General features: G+C 46.4%; 1 protein-coding gene across 1 annotated transcript in view; it reads left to right on the top strand.

Annotated features, from left to right (window-relative positions):
- Positions 1 to 19860, top strand: part of Tnfaip8l3 (TNF alpha induced protein 8 like 3) — a 39382-nt gene continuing 19522 nt past the window's right edge. Inside the window, exon 1 of the mRNA XM_021638692.2 lies at positions 1 to 243. Coding sequence (XP_021494367.1) covers positions 192 to 243 — 52 coding nt within the window. The 5' untranslated portion in view covers positions 1 to 191. The remainder of the gene's footprint in view (positions 244 to 19860) is intronic.

The raw sequence follows: 19860 nt of genomic DNA, 5'->3' as shown, positions 1-19860 counted from the left end.
GGCCACGGGAGCGGGCTTGGCCTCTTCGGAGCCGCCCCCTGGCCCCCGCGTCTGGCCACACGCTCGCTGCCCACTCCGCGCCGCCCGGGGCTCCAGACTCTTTGCAGCCCACACGGCGCGTGCGGCGGGCAGCCGAGCCGGGACGCCGGCTCCAGCGCCCCGCAGCGGATGCGCGGGCGGAAGCCCACAGCATGGATTCAGATTCTGGAGAGCAGAGCGAGGGCGAGCCGGTGACTGCTGCAGGTAGCGCGGGGCAACCCGGCCGGGGGCGGGGGGTGGGGGGCTCACAAGGAGGGGAGGCCAGCGAGGGACCCCAGCAGCCCGAGCCCTCCACGCCAGACTGGGGACCGGCTCCGGGGGCGTCCTCCCACCCCCCTGCACTTGGGTGCGTCGGAGGGACACGAGGGGCATCTTCCGTGGACCGCACGGTGGCGGGGTCTCCAGCGGGCGGCCTTGGGGAGCGCTGCAGGGCGGGGGCGGGGGCGGGGTGGGGGAGGGCTGGAGAAATCTGCGCCTTGTAGCGGTCTACGGAAACCGGCGCAACCCTCCTGGAGTAACTTTGCGTGTGTGGCCGGGGCCATCACTCCGGGGCGGCGAGGCCACGTTTCAGAGTCGGTGGGAAAACAGCAGGGCTCGCGGCTCGGCGTGCGCCTGAGGTTCCCGAGACTGCTGGGCCGCCGGTGGGGCCCGAGCGCAAGCCCACCCCTGCCGCGAGGCCAGCCAGGAGGGCCCCTGGCGAGGGGTCCCAAAGTGACGCGCAGAACCCGCTTTCCCCTTTAAGAGTCGGTAGTTATGGAAGCGATAGGATGGGCGGATGCTGACTTAGGGGAGCATGAATGTGCTTCTCCGCCTCTCCCCAGTCCTGAGCGACCGGGAGTAAGCTGTCCACACCCGGGAGTCTGTTTTCCTCCAGGCTCAGCCCACCTCCACCAGCCGGTGTCCCCCCCCCCCCCCAGGCCCCGGCCTGGGGTCCAGGCTCCAGGACCGCTCACTTTCTATCTGCAGCCACAGTTCTGCGCACCCAGCACAGCCCTGAAGGTTTGCTGGCCCCACAGACCATGACCGCATGCTGGGACTCTCCCAGCACAGACCTGCACACAGTCAAGTCCTCAGGCTTCCCAAGGGCCAGCAGTGGGACCAGCCAGGGGAAGGTCTCGTAGAGCAGGTATGGGGGTAGGAAACACGTGTTCAAGAATCAGGGTAGGACAGCGTCCAGCTAGACGGTCTTCGTTGTTTGTTTCACTTTTTAAGATTTCCACTCTGCAGAGCGTGACATGGGTTGAAGGGCTTGCCCATATTCCCAGCCATGGACCCTGGGACTCCTCTCTTCCTAGCAGCCCTTACCCCTCAGAGGGTAGGTGGTTTCATGAGGTAAGGTCGGCACCAAGATAGCTGCGCAAGGGACTCCTGCCTGGTGCAGCGTGTGTGGCTGCCTGTTCACGAACATTACCCTCCTGCGCGCCTTGTATTTCCGTGACTGTAGGCACCGAGATCTGCTTCACAGGTGGCTTTCGGATCTTCTTTAGTCATATAATCCGATAGGTGAACTCAATAGGTGGCTGTGTGTATCTAAGCATTTTTCCAGAGCTTGGAGTAGACGGACACCAGACACTGACTGTTAGAAATCTCAGTAACGTTGCCACAATCCACCTACTTATTCTGTGGGTGGAAGCAAGGGACTGGAGGGAGGGGAGATTCCTTGAAAAGGAGGGGGAGCTCCAGGGTTCTTAGTATTTAGAGAAAAGAGGCGAGAAAGTGCATACACATCCTGGGGTGCCTGCCCCCAAGCCTGCAATGTCACTGCCTGTCCGAATGACTGACAGTCCGTGCGAGAAGGCGTCTGCACAGCGACCTGCACACATTATCACTCAGGTCAGACGCGCCTTGGAGAGGAGGGCAGCCAGCTCGGGCAAGCTGTCTCCATTTGTCTGCACCTCACTGTTTCCTACAGTCGTTTCTTCTCCTGTGTGCTCACGACTTGAACATTTATTTTAATGTCATGAGCCATTATGCTAAATGGCATCTAGTCTCACTCATTATTTTCAGTCTGGAAGTGTTTCCCCTTTGTGACAAAGCTTCAGAATTCGAGCTGTTTCTCCATCTTCCTTTGCTTGCATCCTGTCAAATGGAAACTGTTGCTGTTGCAGATTCAGATACAATTTAAATGACAAACATTTGTCCATAGAAGCTGACTTTTGTCCTTTCAAGAAACTGGCATTCTTCTGTGGCCCTGTACCTTCTGCCAGTGGGTGAGTCTATAACTGAGAAAGATAAGAGTTGACAGCCTGTCCAGGCACACATGTGTAGAGAGAGGAGCTGTAAGGACTGCCATCTCATCTGTACAAAGAAAGATGCACTTTATAAGGTTAAGAAAATAAACTCTAGAACGAGAAAGACCTTAGTGTCAGGGGCAAGTAACTTCACTCTCCAACCTTAGCTCTACCAGGATCGAGTGCCCAACACCTGGAGAGTGTTCTCCATCACTTCAGTAAATGGAAGCTGTTGTTTATCACCTGATTGGCTTATCTCTAAGAATCCTACTACATAATGGATCCTAGTTTTTTGTAGACTAAAAGTTGCAAGGTGTGTATTTAAAAGTCAATGTATTTGCCATGGTTACACTGAGTAGCTGATGAGGGTTTTGAACCGTCTCCTTTTCAGCTAAAGTATGAACACTAGGAGTGGTTTTTGGCTAACATCTCTTCTCATCTTCACTCCCCTTTGAGCTCATCAAGATGGGGACAGTGCAACGTTCTGCTTTCACCATCCTCTGCTCGGCTCTGGCAGAGCTGTGGAAGGCACGGGACACCTCAGCCAGTCTACCTGCTGATGTAAAGATGGCAGCTTCAACGTGTCATGCTACTCCAAATGGAAAGGAGGGGGCAGCCTCCTCTCACACCATAAACCTCTTAGTACCATCCAGGCGGCAGGAGGCACTCATGTTCCTCTTGAGCTTGCCTGTTGGCAAGGAGTGACACAGTTTTCCATAGACTACTTGCTTTTTTGTGGCTTTAAGAGACTCTCTCAATGGTCTTCCATTTTCTGTGGCATAGATCTCTCATCGAGTAACAAACACCCTGGGCTGGGGAGGAGAGGTTTGGGATGAGATTTGTAGAAATCCTGTTTCGAGTCTTTCCCCCCTCCTAGGAGGCACAGGATGATGTTTCTATATCATTCTGCTAACGGCATCTCTCCTGCCTTTCTATCATTTTGTGGTTCCTCCTATGACTAGGAAGGCAGCAGAGTTTATGGAACACTGGATTCACGCCAGAGACCCAACCTGGCAGTCTTCCATTTAGCAAATCTATCATCCATCTCTTGGAAGTCCTAGGGCTTGTTATATTAATTCTAAAATGAATGAGAATCATTCCTAAGGAGCAATAGGGGATTAACATTAGAGAAATCAATTTTTTCCTCTCTGGCTTAGAAGACCTTCTTGAACCATTAACTCCCTGGCCCAGGAAAGTCAGGTTGACTGTACCTGAGGACATGAAGCAGAAAAACATTTCATGTGATGGAGTCTGTGCATGAGATGGCTGCTTCTAGAGAAAAGAGCTGGGAAAATGATAGGCCCTGACGGCCTCTCCTTGGATCGTAAGCTTGGTCCAGCTAATAAGGAAGAGGTGATACAGTAACTTCTCAAGAGGAGACAGACACTCCAGAAGCTAGATAATTTGGGCAGACAGACAGGTGAACAGGAAGGCAGCTGGAATGCTGGGAGTTCTCGGGAAATAAAGTCAGTGTGGAATAGGCTAATGATAAGAAGGTCTTTAAAACTTGGGAAAGGGGTATCCCCTGATTGTTGGGCAGACTTGACCAACAAAAAGCCCACCAGAAATCACATCCTGCAGAGATGTGCAGAAATGCAGAGATTATTGAGACTGAGAGGCTCGGCTTTTGGGGTGCCACCACAGCACCGGAGAGGCTGGTGCATGGATGCAGACAGCACAAGGGTACAGGGGGATTTCAGAGACAGTGGCAGAAGCTAGTTACAGACTGCGCCAGAGCAATGGGAGAAGGGAGGGAGACATGGAGCGCGCTCAGTTGGAATGAGAGAACAGCTGAGTGAAAGCGACCCGGAGGCAGAAAAACATGGGGGGGGGGGCTGAGTCCCAGGCCCCACTTATGTGCTTCAGAACCATGTCCCTGCCAGCACGTGACGGGATGTGTTGTTTAAAGGATCGTCTTTGGATCTAAGGTAATCTGGTAGACTCTCCAGGTTTGTTTTGTGTGTTTTAGGGGCCTGCTGACTACTCTTTGCTGACAGATTGATGGTGAGTGAACTGGCCATCCAAAGGCAGGAATGGCCTGACCATGCTGTACCCTTTGGCTCTTTGTCAAGTTCCTTTTCTTGTTCCTGTTTTTGAAGCTTGAACTGGTTTCTGTCCTGCTCACACAATGAGCTGTAGCTGTTTGAGGTCAGGAGCTTGTCTTGTGTTTCTTCATATCCTCAGATTCCATGGATGAAGTTCTTATAGACATGTGAGCATCTGGAGGAACTTTCTGGGAACTTTACACTGAAGGCCAGGCCAGGGGCAGAAGCCTTACCCTATAGAGCAGAACTGGCAGTTGTCTTATGCTTCCTTCACCATGTTTGGCAATTCCAGCACTATATTGGCCTCTTAGAAATGATGAGGAACTGTGAAGAGAGATAACAGAGTCTGTCTGTTCTCCATGGTGGACATTGCATGGGGGAAGCATGTTAGAGATATTAATAGCTATAATGCCTGAAGATTCTAGACCTCCCTTTCCTGGGATTACATCCCTCTCTGTCTCTTTTGTATTCTTCCTTAGCACTGGCCACAACAGTCTCTATCTTATGATTGTTTCTATACTGTGCTATTCTATCTGTGAGCTCCCTAAAGGTTAGGACTGGCCCTTTTTTCATCTGTATCATCCACCTCCATCCCACCCATGTTCCTTAAACCCAGCGACAGGTTGCTGGGTGAGTAGTTAGCTAGAGGCATGTATGCATGCATAGAGCCATGTATGCATGCATGGGTAGATATGGTGATTCTCTAGGATGCAGACCTGGAGGCAGAGGTTGGCAAGAGGAGGGTTGGTTTGATTTTGTTTGTGCGTTTGTTTTTCAATTTCTCTTTGGACCAATCTCTGTAGAAGAGGCCAGGGAAGAGGAGAGAGGCAGCTCATGTTAGGTGGAGGAAACACTTGCTCCAAACTGAATCTGAAATGGGGCAACCCTCGCAGTGTGTGGTACAGGGTTTGGAGCATGGGGCGACACTGCTTGTTCTCACGGGAAGTTTCTGAAATCGTGCATATGAATATGAGCAGATAAAACCATTTCCTGCATTGTTTTTCTTTTTGAGAATATATAGTACTTGCTTTTTCATTTGCCGAATGAAATCATAGCCACACTCTCCATTAGCATTTTCTCTAATGGTTCACTCTCCTCCACAGTCACCACTTTAATCCACATTTAAAACGCTAACTCACTCTCTCTTTTTTTCTGAGACAGGGTTGTGTGTGTGTGTATGTGTGTGTGTGTGTGTGTAGCCCTGGCTGTTTAAATCTCTAGAAAGATACCCATAAATCATTTTGTTTAGTTTTTCCAGTTATTTGGCCTTTCGTTTATATAAAATGACTGTGTAGGTGGATGTTTGGGGTGTATTCTATGTAAGTATGTAGGGGGAAAAAGCTGAGGGTGTATCTCAGTGGCAGAGTCCTTGCCTGGCATGGATAAATACCTGGGTTTGATTCCTAACAGCGTAAAGAAGAAAAAGGAGAAAGGGGGGTAGAGAAGGAAAAGAAAAAAAAAAGAGAGAGAGAATTTAAAGAATAAACTTCATTTAACAACCTCTCCCTGGACAAAAAAAAATTTTAAGATGAATCCTTTCCATCCCATATATGTTGAGGCATAAAAGTATGCTATTTTTGTTTTACATCAGAAATGTTCTTTTTGGTTAAATGCTTAGTGGCTTTCTTAGACATCATTGCTTGGAAATAAATTTGAACATGATCATGGAAAATCTACCCATGTACAGACTATAAAACTGGAAAGCTTGGCAGCACAGAGAGTGTAGGACACACCCTAATAGAAACCAGGATTTTGTAATTCCGTTCTCTGGGAAGAAAAGGAGACACGTTGGTAGTGTCCAATATTGCTCAAACTGGAGAAACCACAGAGACAGCCACTGGCTGCTAGATTCTGTTTCAAAAGTAAAGCATGCTTTCTGTGAATTGTTCTAGCCCCCAAAGAAAGGATTTTTATAATGATACACTGCGTCTGGGGACACCTCGGGCTTACTTTATTTCACACGATAGAGGCGTCCACTTTTCATGTGAGACAAGAAGTGCTATTACTGGTGAGCCCGTGTGTGTGTGTGTGTGTGTGTGTGTGTGTGTGTCTATTCTGTGTTCCCAACTTGGGGCCTGCAGTGCAGCTTGAAGGTTATAAAACAGAGAGTAGAATGGAGGAAGGCCGTAAAGGGCTGCTGTTCAGAGGTTCTTTGCTGCTGCTTTGAATCCTGCTTTATCGGTTTCTACTGGGTAAAATTAAGAAAGGTGGTGAGGAAGGCTGGAATTAGGGATTCTAGGGTGAGTGAAACAAGGACTGGAAGTGGTAAAACAATAAGGAGACAGTAAGAGAATGGTTTTTGCCACCCAAAGCCCAGCCTTAGAATGGTACTTAATTTTTTTTTAAAGGCCTTATAATGTCTTTGGGATGTGGTTACTTATTCTTGTGGCATTTAATCTTATATTAACTATCCTTCTGGGCTAAATACTAGGAATCGCCTAATTTTTTAGGCAATAAAATAGGGGCACAGAACTGTGCAGCTTAGGAGTGGGGATGCAGCCAGATTAAGTCCCAAACCTTTCCTCTTGTTCAGGTAGACCATGCATCAGGAGGACACGCGTCCCGAGGTTGCTTTGTGTAAAGAACCCTGACAACTGTCCCACCCCACTGAGGACATTGTCTCTCCACAGGCTTTGCTGTAAATTATAGACACACTCTGCATTAGTAATCACAAGTGGGCAAGAATAAGCCCAAATAGGCTTCAGAGTCGACGGGTGAAGGCAGTCTCTACTGTTTGGTTTCTGTAGCTGTAACATCATGCCCAAACGGTATTATTTATAAAGAAAAGGAGCTTATTTAGGCTCATGGGTTCAACTTGAATACTGGAATGGAGCATAATCTATTCAAACCAAAGCACACAGGTAGAAAGAAGCCACACAAAGTCACCACTAGGGAGAAATGTCCCCGGAAGGACCCAGCAGCTGAGGACATCGTTAGAGTTATGAGGGCTATTGAGAGGGGAGTTAGACACTGTTAAGGAGAATTTTTTAAAAAAGGGAGGTTTCAATGACAGAATATTCTCTTTCAGAGTAACTTAGGTTGGGTCCTGATTTGTTTTCACACCAGATTTTAGAATCATCTTTGTTGTAGATGCTTCAGAGGACAGCAACTACTTGAACTGTTTGGGGGAAGAAAACTCAAAACCCAGATGACAGCGCAGTGAAAAGAGTTTGGAATTCACGGTTAGATAGCCTAGGTTTGGGCTTCTATATTTAGTTACTGCTTTGTAGTAACATTATTTGGGGGGCTCATAGGAATGCGAGCTCTTGGGAGAACATGTGAAGACAGAGCTAAGAGGAACATTGGACAGGACCTTAAAGGCGGATATGCTTTTCCCAGAAAAATAGTTATCCCGAGGCAATCCTGGAAAGACCCAAGGCAGCTTTGTTTGGAAAGTGTGTTTATATGAGAGCAAGAGGCCCTGTTCTTTAGTGTTTACTCAAGGATGTAAACAAACAAACAACAACAAACCATCTGGCTAAGCAGGGTGAGAACCACAATTGTCTAGGCCCAGCAGCTCCCACGTTCTCTTCTAAAAACACATGTAACTGGGTTGTTTTGTTGTTTTAAACAAGGGCCTGTAGTTATTCTAGGGTCTGAGATGGTAAAAGCACACCCTGAGTCGCTGTGAGAAAATAAGAGTGTCCTAGAGGAAGACATGAGTTTATTTGGCGTACACTTCACCATCGAGGGAGCCAAGGCAGACACTGAAGGCAGGAGCTGGAGGCACTAACTGAATCAGAGACCTTGAAGGAAGACCATTTTCTGGCCTTTTCCTTGCTTCCTCAGCTACCTCTCTTATACAGCTCAGGCCTGCCAGGGTGGGTCCGGCTTTCCTACATCAGTTAGCAATCAAGAAAATGCCCCCCAGACATACCCGCAGACCAATCTGATGGAGGCTCCTCTTCAGCTGAGATTCCCCCCTCCCAAGTATGCTCAGGTTTGTGCCTATTTGGCAAAATCTAGCCAGTGCAGTTTACTCCTTTTTGGCTTTAGTATACAAACACATCACCTTAAACCATAACCTTTCTTTTTCTGTTTGCCTCCAAAATCCCACATTCATATCATAACACAAAGCATGGTATAACTTTCCATGTTTAAATAGATCTTGAGTGCCTACTTTGCATATTAAGAATGCAGAAGAGCATGCCATGCATAAATCTGAATATAGCCAAAGAAAAAGTTAAGTATTTTCCACAGGACTTCACCCTTTTCTCAAATGTTACAATTCGGCCTTCAGCCCTCAGCCTTCATACACAGGAGGGTTTTGCTCTAATCACAGGGTCTTGTATTCTCTATGGAGCTAATTTATACCATGAATAAAGTAGCAAAGCACCCACAGCCTTTTCTTCCCTTTTCATCCTTTCTTTTAAGTGTTAGCTAAGTTCTCACTTAGATTCAGAACCCGACTTCTCCCTAGTTTTTAAGTTCTGCATTCATGTGTCGTTGTTATATGGTGGGTGGTGTTTCCTAAACCTTCCCCGATTTGATATTTCGTTTACTGAATTTGTATAAACAATTGTACAAAGCTACAACAACCAACTTTTAGATATATTATATTTTGTTAGAAGTTATGTTTCTATAAAATATCTCAAGTCTTTTAACTGCAAGATCCTATGAAATAAAAAAAAAATTACTCTCTTACTCCAAGAGGGAGGAACTAGTCCATAGAAACAATTGCATTTATGCAAACCCAAGGTCTAGCAGTGTATCTCCAAATTCTTGTAGCTGCAGTCTGGCATCCGGGACTCTCAGGATCTGGGCCCCACAGGCCTTAGGCAGCTTCATGTCGCCAGCTCTCCCACCTGACACACACACACAGCTTATCCTCTAGGCTCAGGTTGGCTGTATGCACACCTCCTTGGCAGGCTTCCTCAGTCCTGGCATGTCCGATATCTTGGGGGCTTCCCTACAACCCAGGCTGCACCTTCACCAAAGACCTTTCACCAGTGACTCTGACCCTGCCCACTGACGGCCTTCAGCTGCCCTCTGTGGCCCCTTCGTGCCTTCAAAGCCAGTACCCCATGGGAGACTGTTCCACATTATTTGCCAAGTTCTGCTGCTAGCTTGATATGAGTCTCTGGTTCACTACCGGGCCACAGCTTATGTGTGCTTGCTCCAAGAAAGTCGTCTCCAGAAGATTTTGCCCTAACGATGCTGCTGTCATGTTAATGACAGATCATTTTCAGCCCAGCTAACCAGCCTTGATTGTCTCAATAGAGCAAAGGTCCCGCTTCAGTGCCACTGGTCTTTTGTTAATCAGTCCGATTCTTCAGTACCAGCTGACAAGAAACCACAGATTTTCAATTCACAGTATCATAGGAACGGACATGATCGTCTTTGCTTCGCTCTCATACCTCACAACCCAGGCCTTCCTTGTCTGCACTGCTCTATGCCTTCTCTCCCGGCTTCCCACGACAGCTCATCAAACTCTGAGGACTTCTAGCCAAAGTTTCAAATACTTCCACAGAGCCCTTCCCCAAACAACTTAGGTGTTTCACAGTGCCCTCCATTCCCCACACCAATTTCTGTTCCAGTCGGCTTGCTGTCGCTGTGACCAACACCATGATTAAAAGAGACTCGTGGAAGAGAGGGTTTGCTGTGGCCTAGGTTATATTTCATCGCTGAGGGAGCCCAGGCAGGAACTAGAGGCAAGATCTTGAAGCAGAAACCATGGAGGAATGTGGCGTGCTGGTTTGCTTCCAAGCGCTTGTTCAGCTACCTTTCCTGTAAAGCCCACATGTCCAGGGATGGCACTATGCACAGTGGGAAGGCCCTTCTGCATCAATTAGCTATCAAGAAAGTTCTCGACAGACTTGCCCACAGCTCAGCCCACGGGGGACTTCTTCAGTGGTGACTCCTGAAAAGCTAACCCCTCACCTCCCTTTCCTCTCTTGGGTTTCCCATTATGGGTATACTTGCTGGGAGACTGGCCACCAGGGCTCACGGCTACACTTTGCTGACCATCTCCTTCCCCTGAGTCAGGCTCGTTCCCATCTCTCAGCTATAAGAGCCCTCCGTGTAACTCTTGAACTATTACTTCTTTATTTCTTGAGGAGTGCTTGGTAGCTGTCACTAACACCCAGTGACAAGGTTGCCATGAAGGTTAATTTGCTTTGAGCTTTAGTAGCTGTAAGCTTCAAGAAAAAGAAATTATCGGCCCCTAGTTCTCCAGTTATGTCTTACCTTTCTTGAGATTGATTTTTTTAATTTAAATTATTAAATTTATTGCAAGGTAACTGAGAAATGAGTTCCCTATGTTAAGCCTCTTTATCTTTAGGATTGAACTTCGCAATTTAGTGACTCATCTCATCGAGGTCACAGGCAGAGCTAACTTAATGCAAAGCCAACTTTTAGAGGGCCCGGAGTAGCATGTGGTGAAAATTAAGCCTCGATTGCTTTAATTCTTTGACTAAATCTTCTGTAGTCCTGGTACTCCTGCATCCTTCCTAATTGATACTATTGTATTCCTAGTAATACCCTTTTCCTGTGTCCCGCAAGATATGCTGGTTGGCTTTGCTCTTCTGGCAAAACCCTCCCCTTTAAGAGATACTATCATTCTTACAGCACAAAGCTAAAATTTTATTGTTTACAATCAACAAACAATACCAGGATGGTTTCATTATTCCAATCACAAATTGTGCAGCACATTTTTTACTATTTTTGAACTGATGACTCCAAAGGAAGAAAATGGGAGACAAAAAACCAACCCAAATAAACAATGAATAATATTCAGTCAAACAATCATTGAGTGACTGCGCACATGATTACACATGAAATACATGACAATTACACGTTGAACACTTGATGATTACAGGGCAACATGATTCGGCTCTTAAGAAAAATTAGTCTGAAGAATATTTAATGATATAGAGAAGATTTACATTACAGACCTTCTCAAAGAAAGTTTAATGATCTATGGTCTGAGTTTTGTTGTGTTTTCACAGGCGTGTATCAACACATGCATGTTTACAAACCTATAGAGACAACCATTTGTGAAATGTGGGAGATACAGCATATCACAGTCACATACATAAACACTTAAATAGCTTTTTCAAGTGCACAAACAAACCGTTACGTATGATTACATTTATTAGGAACTCGTTCTGCTAGGTATACTTCCTGTAGATCTCTCTTCGTTAAGTGCATAGAACTTTTGACAGGAAATGTTCGTGAAAAGCAACAACCAGGAGCTGGTGGCGGTGTCGCTCAGTGACATACTTCTGTTTAGCATGTGTAAAGCCCTGGGTTTGATCTCGGGGACGATATGCTAAAATCAAAATCCAAATGTGACCCACCCTGCCCTTTCATGGTTCTTCCTCCCGGCTTTCTGACAGTTTTGTACCAGTTCTCTCCTGCTTTGTCCCTGGACCCTGACGTCTTTCACTTTCTCCTCTCCCTCTCAGCCTTGGCTGAGAGCCTCTCCATGGCTGCTGGTTAGAGTGAACCCACGAATGCCCTTAGTCCTCTTCCCCACGCTGTTGCCCGGCCGGGCACTGGATCTTGATAGGACCTGCTGGGTGAGCCTGTGGGCTCCACTCTTTTGGCTTTCTTGAAGCACAACCTTGCACTTTTTTGTTGTCCAGCAATGCGGACACCCGGCATCCTTGACTCTCATTCCCCCTCCCTGACTCTCATTCCCCCTCCCCGACATGACTCTTTCTCTGTCCTCAACTTTGAGCCTAGTTAAAACTGACTTTCATTTTTAACTTCTGGTTTATATGTTTTGCTTTTGTATTTAATTAGTTTTTAAATAAGGGGAGGAAAAGAGCATTTAAAATTTTGGTATCGCAAGATCACATTAGCTTATAGGCTCGTCACCTCCACCGTTAATCCGTTGTTCTACAACAAATTCAGCACTGAGGAGCAGGGTGAGGGTGAGTGTAATCTACAGAAATAGTTACCCGTTTCTGAAGCAGTTAGATGGAATATGATTGAGGGGTTTCTTGTGCCTCGCAAAGCTTGAAAATAAGAGGCACATGTTGGGCCTGGCGTATCAAGTTGCAGTAAGACTAGGCGCATCCTCTCCTATTGTGGCTAGACTAGGCAGCCCAGAGGGAGAAAAGGGTCCCAAAAGCAGGCAACGGGGGCGGGAGTGGGGAGACGACTCCTGCTTTTGCTGTTAGGAGTCCCACATGAAGACCAAGTTACACCACTGGAACATGTGTGTAGAGGGCCTCGGGCAGTCCCCTGCAGGCTCCCTGGTTGGTGGGTCCGTCTCTGTGAGCCCCTAGGGGCCCAGGTTAGTTGATTCCGTAGGTTTTCTTGTGGTGACCTTGATCCCTCTGCTTCCTGCAATCCTTCCTTCTCAGGATTCTTTAAGCTCTGCCTAATGTTTGGCTGTGGTCTCTGCATCTGTTTCCATCAGTTGCTGGGTGAAGGCTGTCTGATGATGACTATGCTGGGCTCCTGTCTGCAAATACAGCACACTATCACTAGCGGTGTCAGGGGTGGCCTCCTCTCATGGCCTGGACCTCAACCTGGGCCAGTCATTGGTTACGCACTCCCTCAATTTCTGTTCTATCTTTACCTCTGCACATCTTGTAGGCAGGACAAATTGTAGGTCAAAGGTTTGTACCCTCAATGGTAGAAAGGGTCTCTTCCTACTTTCCAGGCTGGCTGGCTTTCAGCTTGCGATCCCCCTGCCTCAGACTCCAGAATCTCTGGATTATTATAGTTGTTCTGTCTCCCTTTTCCCTACAGCATCTGTGCTCCTCCAGTTCTCTTGACCCTGGGTCCCTTCACAGCCCCACAAGCCTTCCAGAAGAACTAGGGCAGTAGAAACTTCAAGTACAGTGGCCCAGTATCAGAGACTGGTTCTGAAGTCACAATCCTAACCTACCAGGGAGTAAAAGCAGGACTGTAGCAATGTAGTAGTTTTTAAAAAACACGACGTTGAAAGCTAGATGGCAGTGTTCGTGATTTCTTTGCATGCTTGAGGTAAATTAATTTTGATGGAGTTCTGGACCCACTTAAACCCTCCATCAAATATGAAGGTAGAATAAAGTCCTTGTTAGGCATGCTTGATCTCAGAAACAAAGAAACTTTCCATGACTCCTTTCTTGGGGAGATACCAGAACTTAGGGATCAGCCAACTGTGTCCTCAGGCCCCAATGTAACTTCTACCTTTTTGTGTCTATACATTTAAATGGTTACAGTTTAAATGTCTGTATAAAATAGCTACATATGTTTTATATTCTGCCTTTTGGCACTTTATTCTCCAGCTTTTTAAGGTGTTTGTTGATATCTACTCTGGACAAAGTGTCTATAGTGGTTTGAAAAGAATATGTCTCCTACAGGCTGATGTGTTGAATGTTTGGTCCTGAGCTAGTAGCACTATTCTGTGTGTGTGTGTGTGTGTGGGGGGTGTCTGGAAATGTTATGAGGTAAGGCCTGGGTACATGAAATAAATCATCAAGGGTGGGTCCTTAGGTTTATCTTGTTCTGCCCTTTCTTTTCTCTTTGCTTCCTGTCTGCCCTTAAAAGAACAGCCTGTTTCTTTTCCCTCTGCCTGTTCCTGCTGCCATGATGTTCTTCCCAAGTTCAGGGGCTAAGCAACTGTGAACTAATCTTCTGAGCGGAATAAACCCTTTCTTCCTTATGTTGATCCTGTCAGGTATTTTGTCACAGAGATGAAAAAAAAATGTAACAAAACAGCACTCTGCTGGATTAGGGCGTAAATTTAAGAAAGAGAAGCCATGAAACCAAGAACTAAGACACAGAGCAAGGAGAAGAGGTGAAGGAGGAGAGAGGTGTTAAGAGCGGAGGGAAATGGGCTCAGACCTTAGCAGAGGACACAAGGTTCCCGGTGGGGTATTCAAGAGAATAGTAGAAGTGCTGAAGCAGCTGATATGTTCCACCTACTGAGAAGGACTTTGTATCTCTTTGTATGCTTAGGAATTCGGGGAGGGCTGTAGCTGTAGATAAGATAGGAAATTAACCAAAAGATAGACAAGCTGTGTTGACTCCTTGGGAAAACGAGCTGAGTAAGAAAGGAAATGTAGTCATAGAACATCCTGAATAAGCTGTGAGTGCTATCTAAATCATAATAATCTAACTGCCAAGTGTGATCTAAGCAAATATTGACAGAGAACAAAATTAGAAGATAGACGGAAAAACCAATAGGGAAGACAATGAAATTTCCACCTCTGTACTGTGAGGGTGAGAGCAAATAAAACTAAGAATTAAAAGTATAAGTGTATAATTTAAATAGTGGAGGCCGCTAGCCGCTAGCCAATAGCCGCTAGCCATGGAAACAGCTGAAATTGCTTGAAGTGGTTTGTCTCTAAGGAGCGAGCATCAGAGATGGCTCAGAAGATGTTCCATTTTGCCATAAGTTTTATAGATTAGTTTGATTTGGAAGTGATATACTTACGTTACTTTGAAATTTAACACACACACACACACACACACACACACACACAATCAGCCTAGCTTGTTGTCCTAGAGAGTAGAATGACAGCCACAACCCCCAGAGGAGGAAGTAGACTGTAGCATCCCGAGTGTACGCAGTTCCAGGTTTATCACTGGTGTTCATATGAATTCTAATCCGGGTCAGAACTGAGAGACAGTCGTTCAATGGTGGTTTTCTATATTACAAGTCCAGGCTGTGGCTGTTGGGTGCATGAAGCATGATTTCTGATCTCAAGGAGTTTAGGTTGGTGGGAGATAAAGTTGTTCATCTAGGCGACAGATGACTGACGACGATTAACGCCTAAAAGATACAAAGAGCATGCGTTTCTCTCAGGAGCCTGCAGTCCTTTAAGTGGAGCCCTCAAGGCTGAGGAGGTACAGGGTGGAGAAGGGTTATGGTGTCCTAGCGCAGGGGGCAGATGGAGCCGAGCCTAGAGGGGGCTTTGGTCTGAGAGGTCACGGTATGGTTGAGACCAGAGCGTAGTGCCGGGTCAAGATCTTGTAGACGGACAGAGTGGACAGAAGACAGAAAATCAGCTCAGAGTCCCGGGTGAGCCGTGCCTGGGAATCTGCATACATCTATAAAGAACGCTTGGAGAGCTGGGGTGAGGAAAGCAGAGAGCCCCTCCCTCAAGCTCAAGAGAGGCTCCAAGCTGCTGGAGGACAGGCCAGACAGGGGCTGAGATGCCCATGTTGGGGGTGCCCTTGGCATCCCTTGCCCTGGACTGCGCAGTAGCAGATCTGCCCAGGAAGACCTGTTAACAAAACCGCCCTCCCATGATCTCAGACACCCCCTCATGGACGACTAAAAGCCTACGTGATTGGCTAACAAATATATGAAAAACTGTTCAATGTCATTAGCCGTTAGAGAAATGCAAATCGAAACTCCAACGAGAATTTGATCAGAATTCTCACACACGCTGCACACAGGGGCTAAACTACCATCAAATGTGCAAATGATAAAAAGAAATTAAAAGTTGGCTATAACAATTAAATTGTATTTGGCAATTTTATTTATTTTATTTTTTTAAATCATTTTTGTGGCACTGGCAACAGCGGTTCCCATCGAGTTGGGAGTGAAAACAAGTCCTCCTCCTCCGTGGGTATCCTCCTGCGCTGGCCATTCACTCTTTCATTTTTTTGAGGTTGGAGTTTGCTAAAAGTTAACTGAAGCTGATAGAGGGAGGGGTTTTAGGAGAGATCCTGCCAACCGCGAGTGGTGGGCTTGGCGGACCCTGATCTGCTGCAGGAGTCAAGAGCCCCAGAAAATAAACAGGAGAAGGTCTTCTGGGGTGGGGGACACAGAAGGGGTACGCTGCAGGCTCTGAGGTAAATGTCCCAGAGGTTATAAAGGAGGAGGCGGCAGGAAAGGGGCCGGGGCCAGACAGCATGAGTCAGCCTTCGAGGGAAGGGTGGCAGCTGCGACCCACTCCACAAGTAACATTCGTGTTTGGTATGTGGCCAGCGGTGGGGTTTGCGCATGAAAAATTCAATTTCTCATCTATGAAACTGAGAACACAAAGCACTCTGGTCTGCGCCCCTTTTTAGCAGGCTGAGAAACCAGGAGGGTGAGGAGAGTGTCACCTGGGGGAGGGAGGTTGGGGTCTCGGCAGACAGACAGGAAGCCAGCTCTCCTTCATCCCTTGCCACTGTTCCCCCATCTGTGGGGGGTTACCCCGACACCACCCCTGGCACTGTGACTCCACAGGATTGTTGTTGTTCTTCCATGGGAGCCTACCTGGTAACTCAGGTGCACTGTCCTTTCACTGGTTCTAGTCTGTGTTACTTTAGAGTTTACAAATTTTATTCTGGGCTATTTGCTGTGCTGGAGACAAGTGGAGGGAGGGTCTTTTAGAAAGGCAGCCTCGAAGAAAGGAGAGCTTCCGAGAAACTTCCAGGAAGACAGGCCTCTGCCACCACAGAAACGTGAATGGGTCCGTCCCGAGGATCACAACCCCAGACTTGTTAAGATGATTATTTAATCTTCCACTGTGAACTGCACAGTATCCATAAGCCTGATGTTAACTGTGGTGACCCTGAATATTCCAATGGGACTTGACTCCAGTGCTAATTTTGTTACAGCATACACATGAGGGATCTCACGAACAATGTATTACAAGCGTCCCTTTTCTGCTGTTCCGTATTCAGTGTTTGACTGAAACAAAATTCATATTTCCTTAAAAAAAATGGTAGGACGTTAATTAAGACGCACAAACCCACAGCAGGGGACATGGAATCTGGGGTAACCTGAACCTGTGTTCCCGGGGCCATCTCACTTAAAATGGCTCCAGAATAAAACCATGCTCCCTTTAAGGCAAGAACTGTGTCTTCTGTGTCTACAGTTATGGTGCCACACCTAGGACTTGAGAACAGTCCACTTTTCGCTGGAAGAACCCACTTAATGGAAGCCAAGAATGTGCATGCAGCCATTAGTCCAGACCACCTCCTCAAGAGCATTGTTGGAAGGTCTTCCCAGGGCTTGGGGCCTCCCTTGGCTTGGTTGAAGGGCCATCTTGTTGATTCTGAACTCTGACTTTCAAGGAGTCTACTCTGGTAGATCCTGTTTTCATCCTTTTCCAATGCATTTGGTTTACAAAACCTAGTTAATTTGTTTGCTTTTGAAACATTTTGGTGTAGGCATTTGGTTTAGTTGTTTGCTTACTTTGGGTCTCTAAGGGCACTTTTATCAGTATTCTGTTCACTTTTGGAACTTTGAAGCCATTTTGATGTTTGTGTTGTTTGTCTTGATTTTCATTGTCTTTGAAGTGTTTTGATTTATTATCCTTCAGCTTTTGTCTCCTGACATTCTTCCTTAAATGCATAATTCTGCCTCTATTTTTTTTCTGACTCTGCTAAGCTTTTAGGTTAGGAGTTTTATGACACCTGATGATTAAAGTCTCCAAAGAGAAGGGGCTCTTGTCTCCTTCGACCCAAAGGTGTGGAATGTTAGGGGGAACACACCATGAAACGCCACAGACTCAGGGAAACACAGCAAACACCTCATTCCTGGGTCAGAAGGAACTTGACAGGCTTGCCCTGGAGGACACCTGTATCCCCCAATGTCTTGAGCCTCTCAGGTTTGTGTAAACATTCAGGATAATCCTGAGACCTAGAGAGAAGGAAGCTTTAGGGTAAAAGCTGAGAAAGTCAGTTCCAAAAGCAGCACATAAAACTGACCCAAACACATTCCTCAGCTCGCAAACACAGACAATTTTTCAGGAGAAAGGAAGATCACGCACACACACACACACACACACACACACACACACGGTTTTCAAAAAGGAGGACATGTTTGAAGATAGACTGTCATCGGGATACTCTAGCTGGGCTTTTTGCGTATTGAAACAAAAACCACAGCTCTCATCTTAAAGGGAATAATAGACAGTATGTTCTGGAGCTAGTCTGAGTGACCTTTGGCCTAGGAACACAGGAGCAGCTTCCCGAAACCTGTTGTTCACCCATTCCACCTGTACAAAGACCCTAAAGAGACGCCTGTGTCTGTCAGTCTATCAGACTGTTGCAAAAATGGGCCCTAAGGATAAGGGAGTTTCCCCAGGAATCTCCTTCTGGGAAAAGGAAGGAGCTACATCCAGAGAGGCAGCTAGCCCCTCTAAAAGAGGCTTCAGACAATTCCAGCAGCTTTTCAGACCACCTCACAGATGAGACAAAAATCCAGACACTGATGAGTCAGTGCTGGGTGTAACTCTACCTTGTGGAACTGGTGGCCAGACCTGCTGGGTACAAGTTGTGACCTCTAAGTTCCCCGGTAGAAATCAGTCTAGAACACAATAAAAAGAACAGACTATCTCCACTCAGCTAGAGAGAAAAAGAGAATGTTTGCCTTAAGTCTACAAACAGTCTTCACTTTTTTATCTCCTCTGTTGCTAATCCTTTCTCACATCTTAAAGAAATAGGATAAACTTTCTGTTTTTCTAAAGTGGGCATACTGAATTTCATGTAATGGTGTCATGTGTCTATGATAACTGCTTTAATATAATTTTGGTTGTTTTCATACATTGTTTGAATCAAAGATTTTTACTTGCACACTGTGGCCATTTCAGTTCTCCTTTTAAATTAATTTTTGCTATACACTAAAATTATTTTTTGGTATGTCCAACTAAAATGCATATGCAGATTCAAATTTCAATACTATGGTTATGTATTAAGACCTGATAAATACATACCATTTATTCATTTCAGTACTTTAAACATCTTAAAATCTATCAAAATGATATCTTTGGGCATGTTAAATAAACTTTTATATGCATAAATATTGATAAGTAATTTCTTCCAATATAGATCTTTGTTTATATAGTGGGTATAAAAATTCATGTGATTTTTAAATTTATTTATTTATTTTTATTTTTTATAATTTATTCATTATATATTCCAGTTGAAGCCCCCTCCCTCAACTCCTCCCAGTCCCATCCTCCCTCCCTCTTCTCTCTATCCCTTTTACCACCTTGCCAGGCCACAGAGGAAGAGGATCCAGGCAATCCTGATGAGACCTGATAAATTCATATGATTTTAAAAAATATTCTCTTTTCTAAACTTTTATTGATTCCTTGTGAGTTTCACATGATGTACCCCAATCCCGCTCATCTCCCTGTCCCCTCATATTCATCCTTTACCCTTGCAACCTCCCCGAAGAAAAAGAAAACACATACACACACACACAAACAACAACAGAATCTCACTGCGGGAGCTGTGCCGTGCCATGGCGTGTCCCACAGTGTCCCTCTGCCCACATGTCTTCGCTTGCACGTGTTCGTTACAATGCGTCATTGGTCGGGTTTGCGATCTCTGGATTCTGTGGCACCGTCAACGAGGGCTCCTGGTTCCCCTGTTGTTGCCCTGTGTCGTGGAGGTCCTGGATCAGCGGGACTGGCCTTCACACATCCCAGCCACTTACACATGACACAGATTTAGCGGGGACCAACGCAGAGCCCCGGATCTGGGCCTGGTGGCAGCTGAGCTAGTCAGCACCACCAGGGTGAGCTCTCCAGCTCTGCTCGGGCTAGGCCGCCCCAAGCCACCGTCTGTAGGAGGGAGAGTCAGTCCTCCCATTCTCATGCTCTCAGAGCCGACTCAGTCGCGCCTTTGCCATCAGGGCTAGCTCAGCTGCGTTGCCC

This window comes from Meriones unguiculatus, chromosome 1 (genome assembly GCF_030254825.1).
Source record: "Meriones unguiculatus strain TT.TT164.6M chromosome 1, Bangor_MerUng_6.1, whole genome shotgun sequence".
NCBI classification, from domain to species: domain Eukaryota; kingdom Metazoa; phylum Chordata; class Mammalia; order Rodentia; family Muridae; genus Meriones; species Meriones unguiculatus.
Note: the sequence above shows the minus strand (reverse complement) of the source record. Positions and strands in the feature narration are given on the sequence as shown.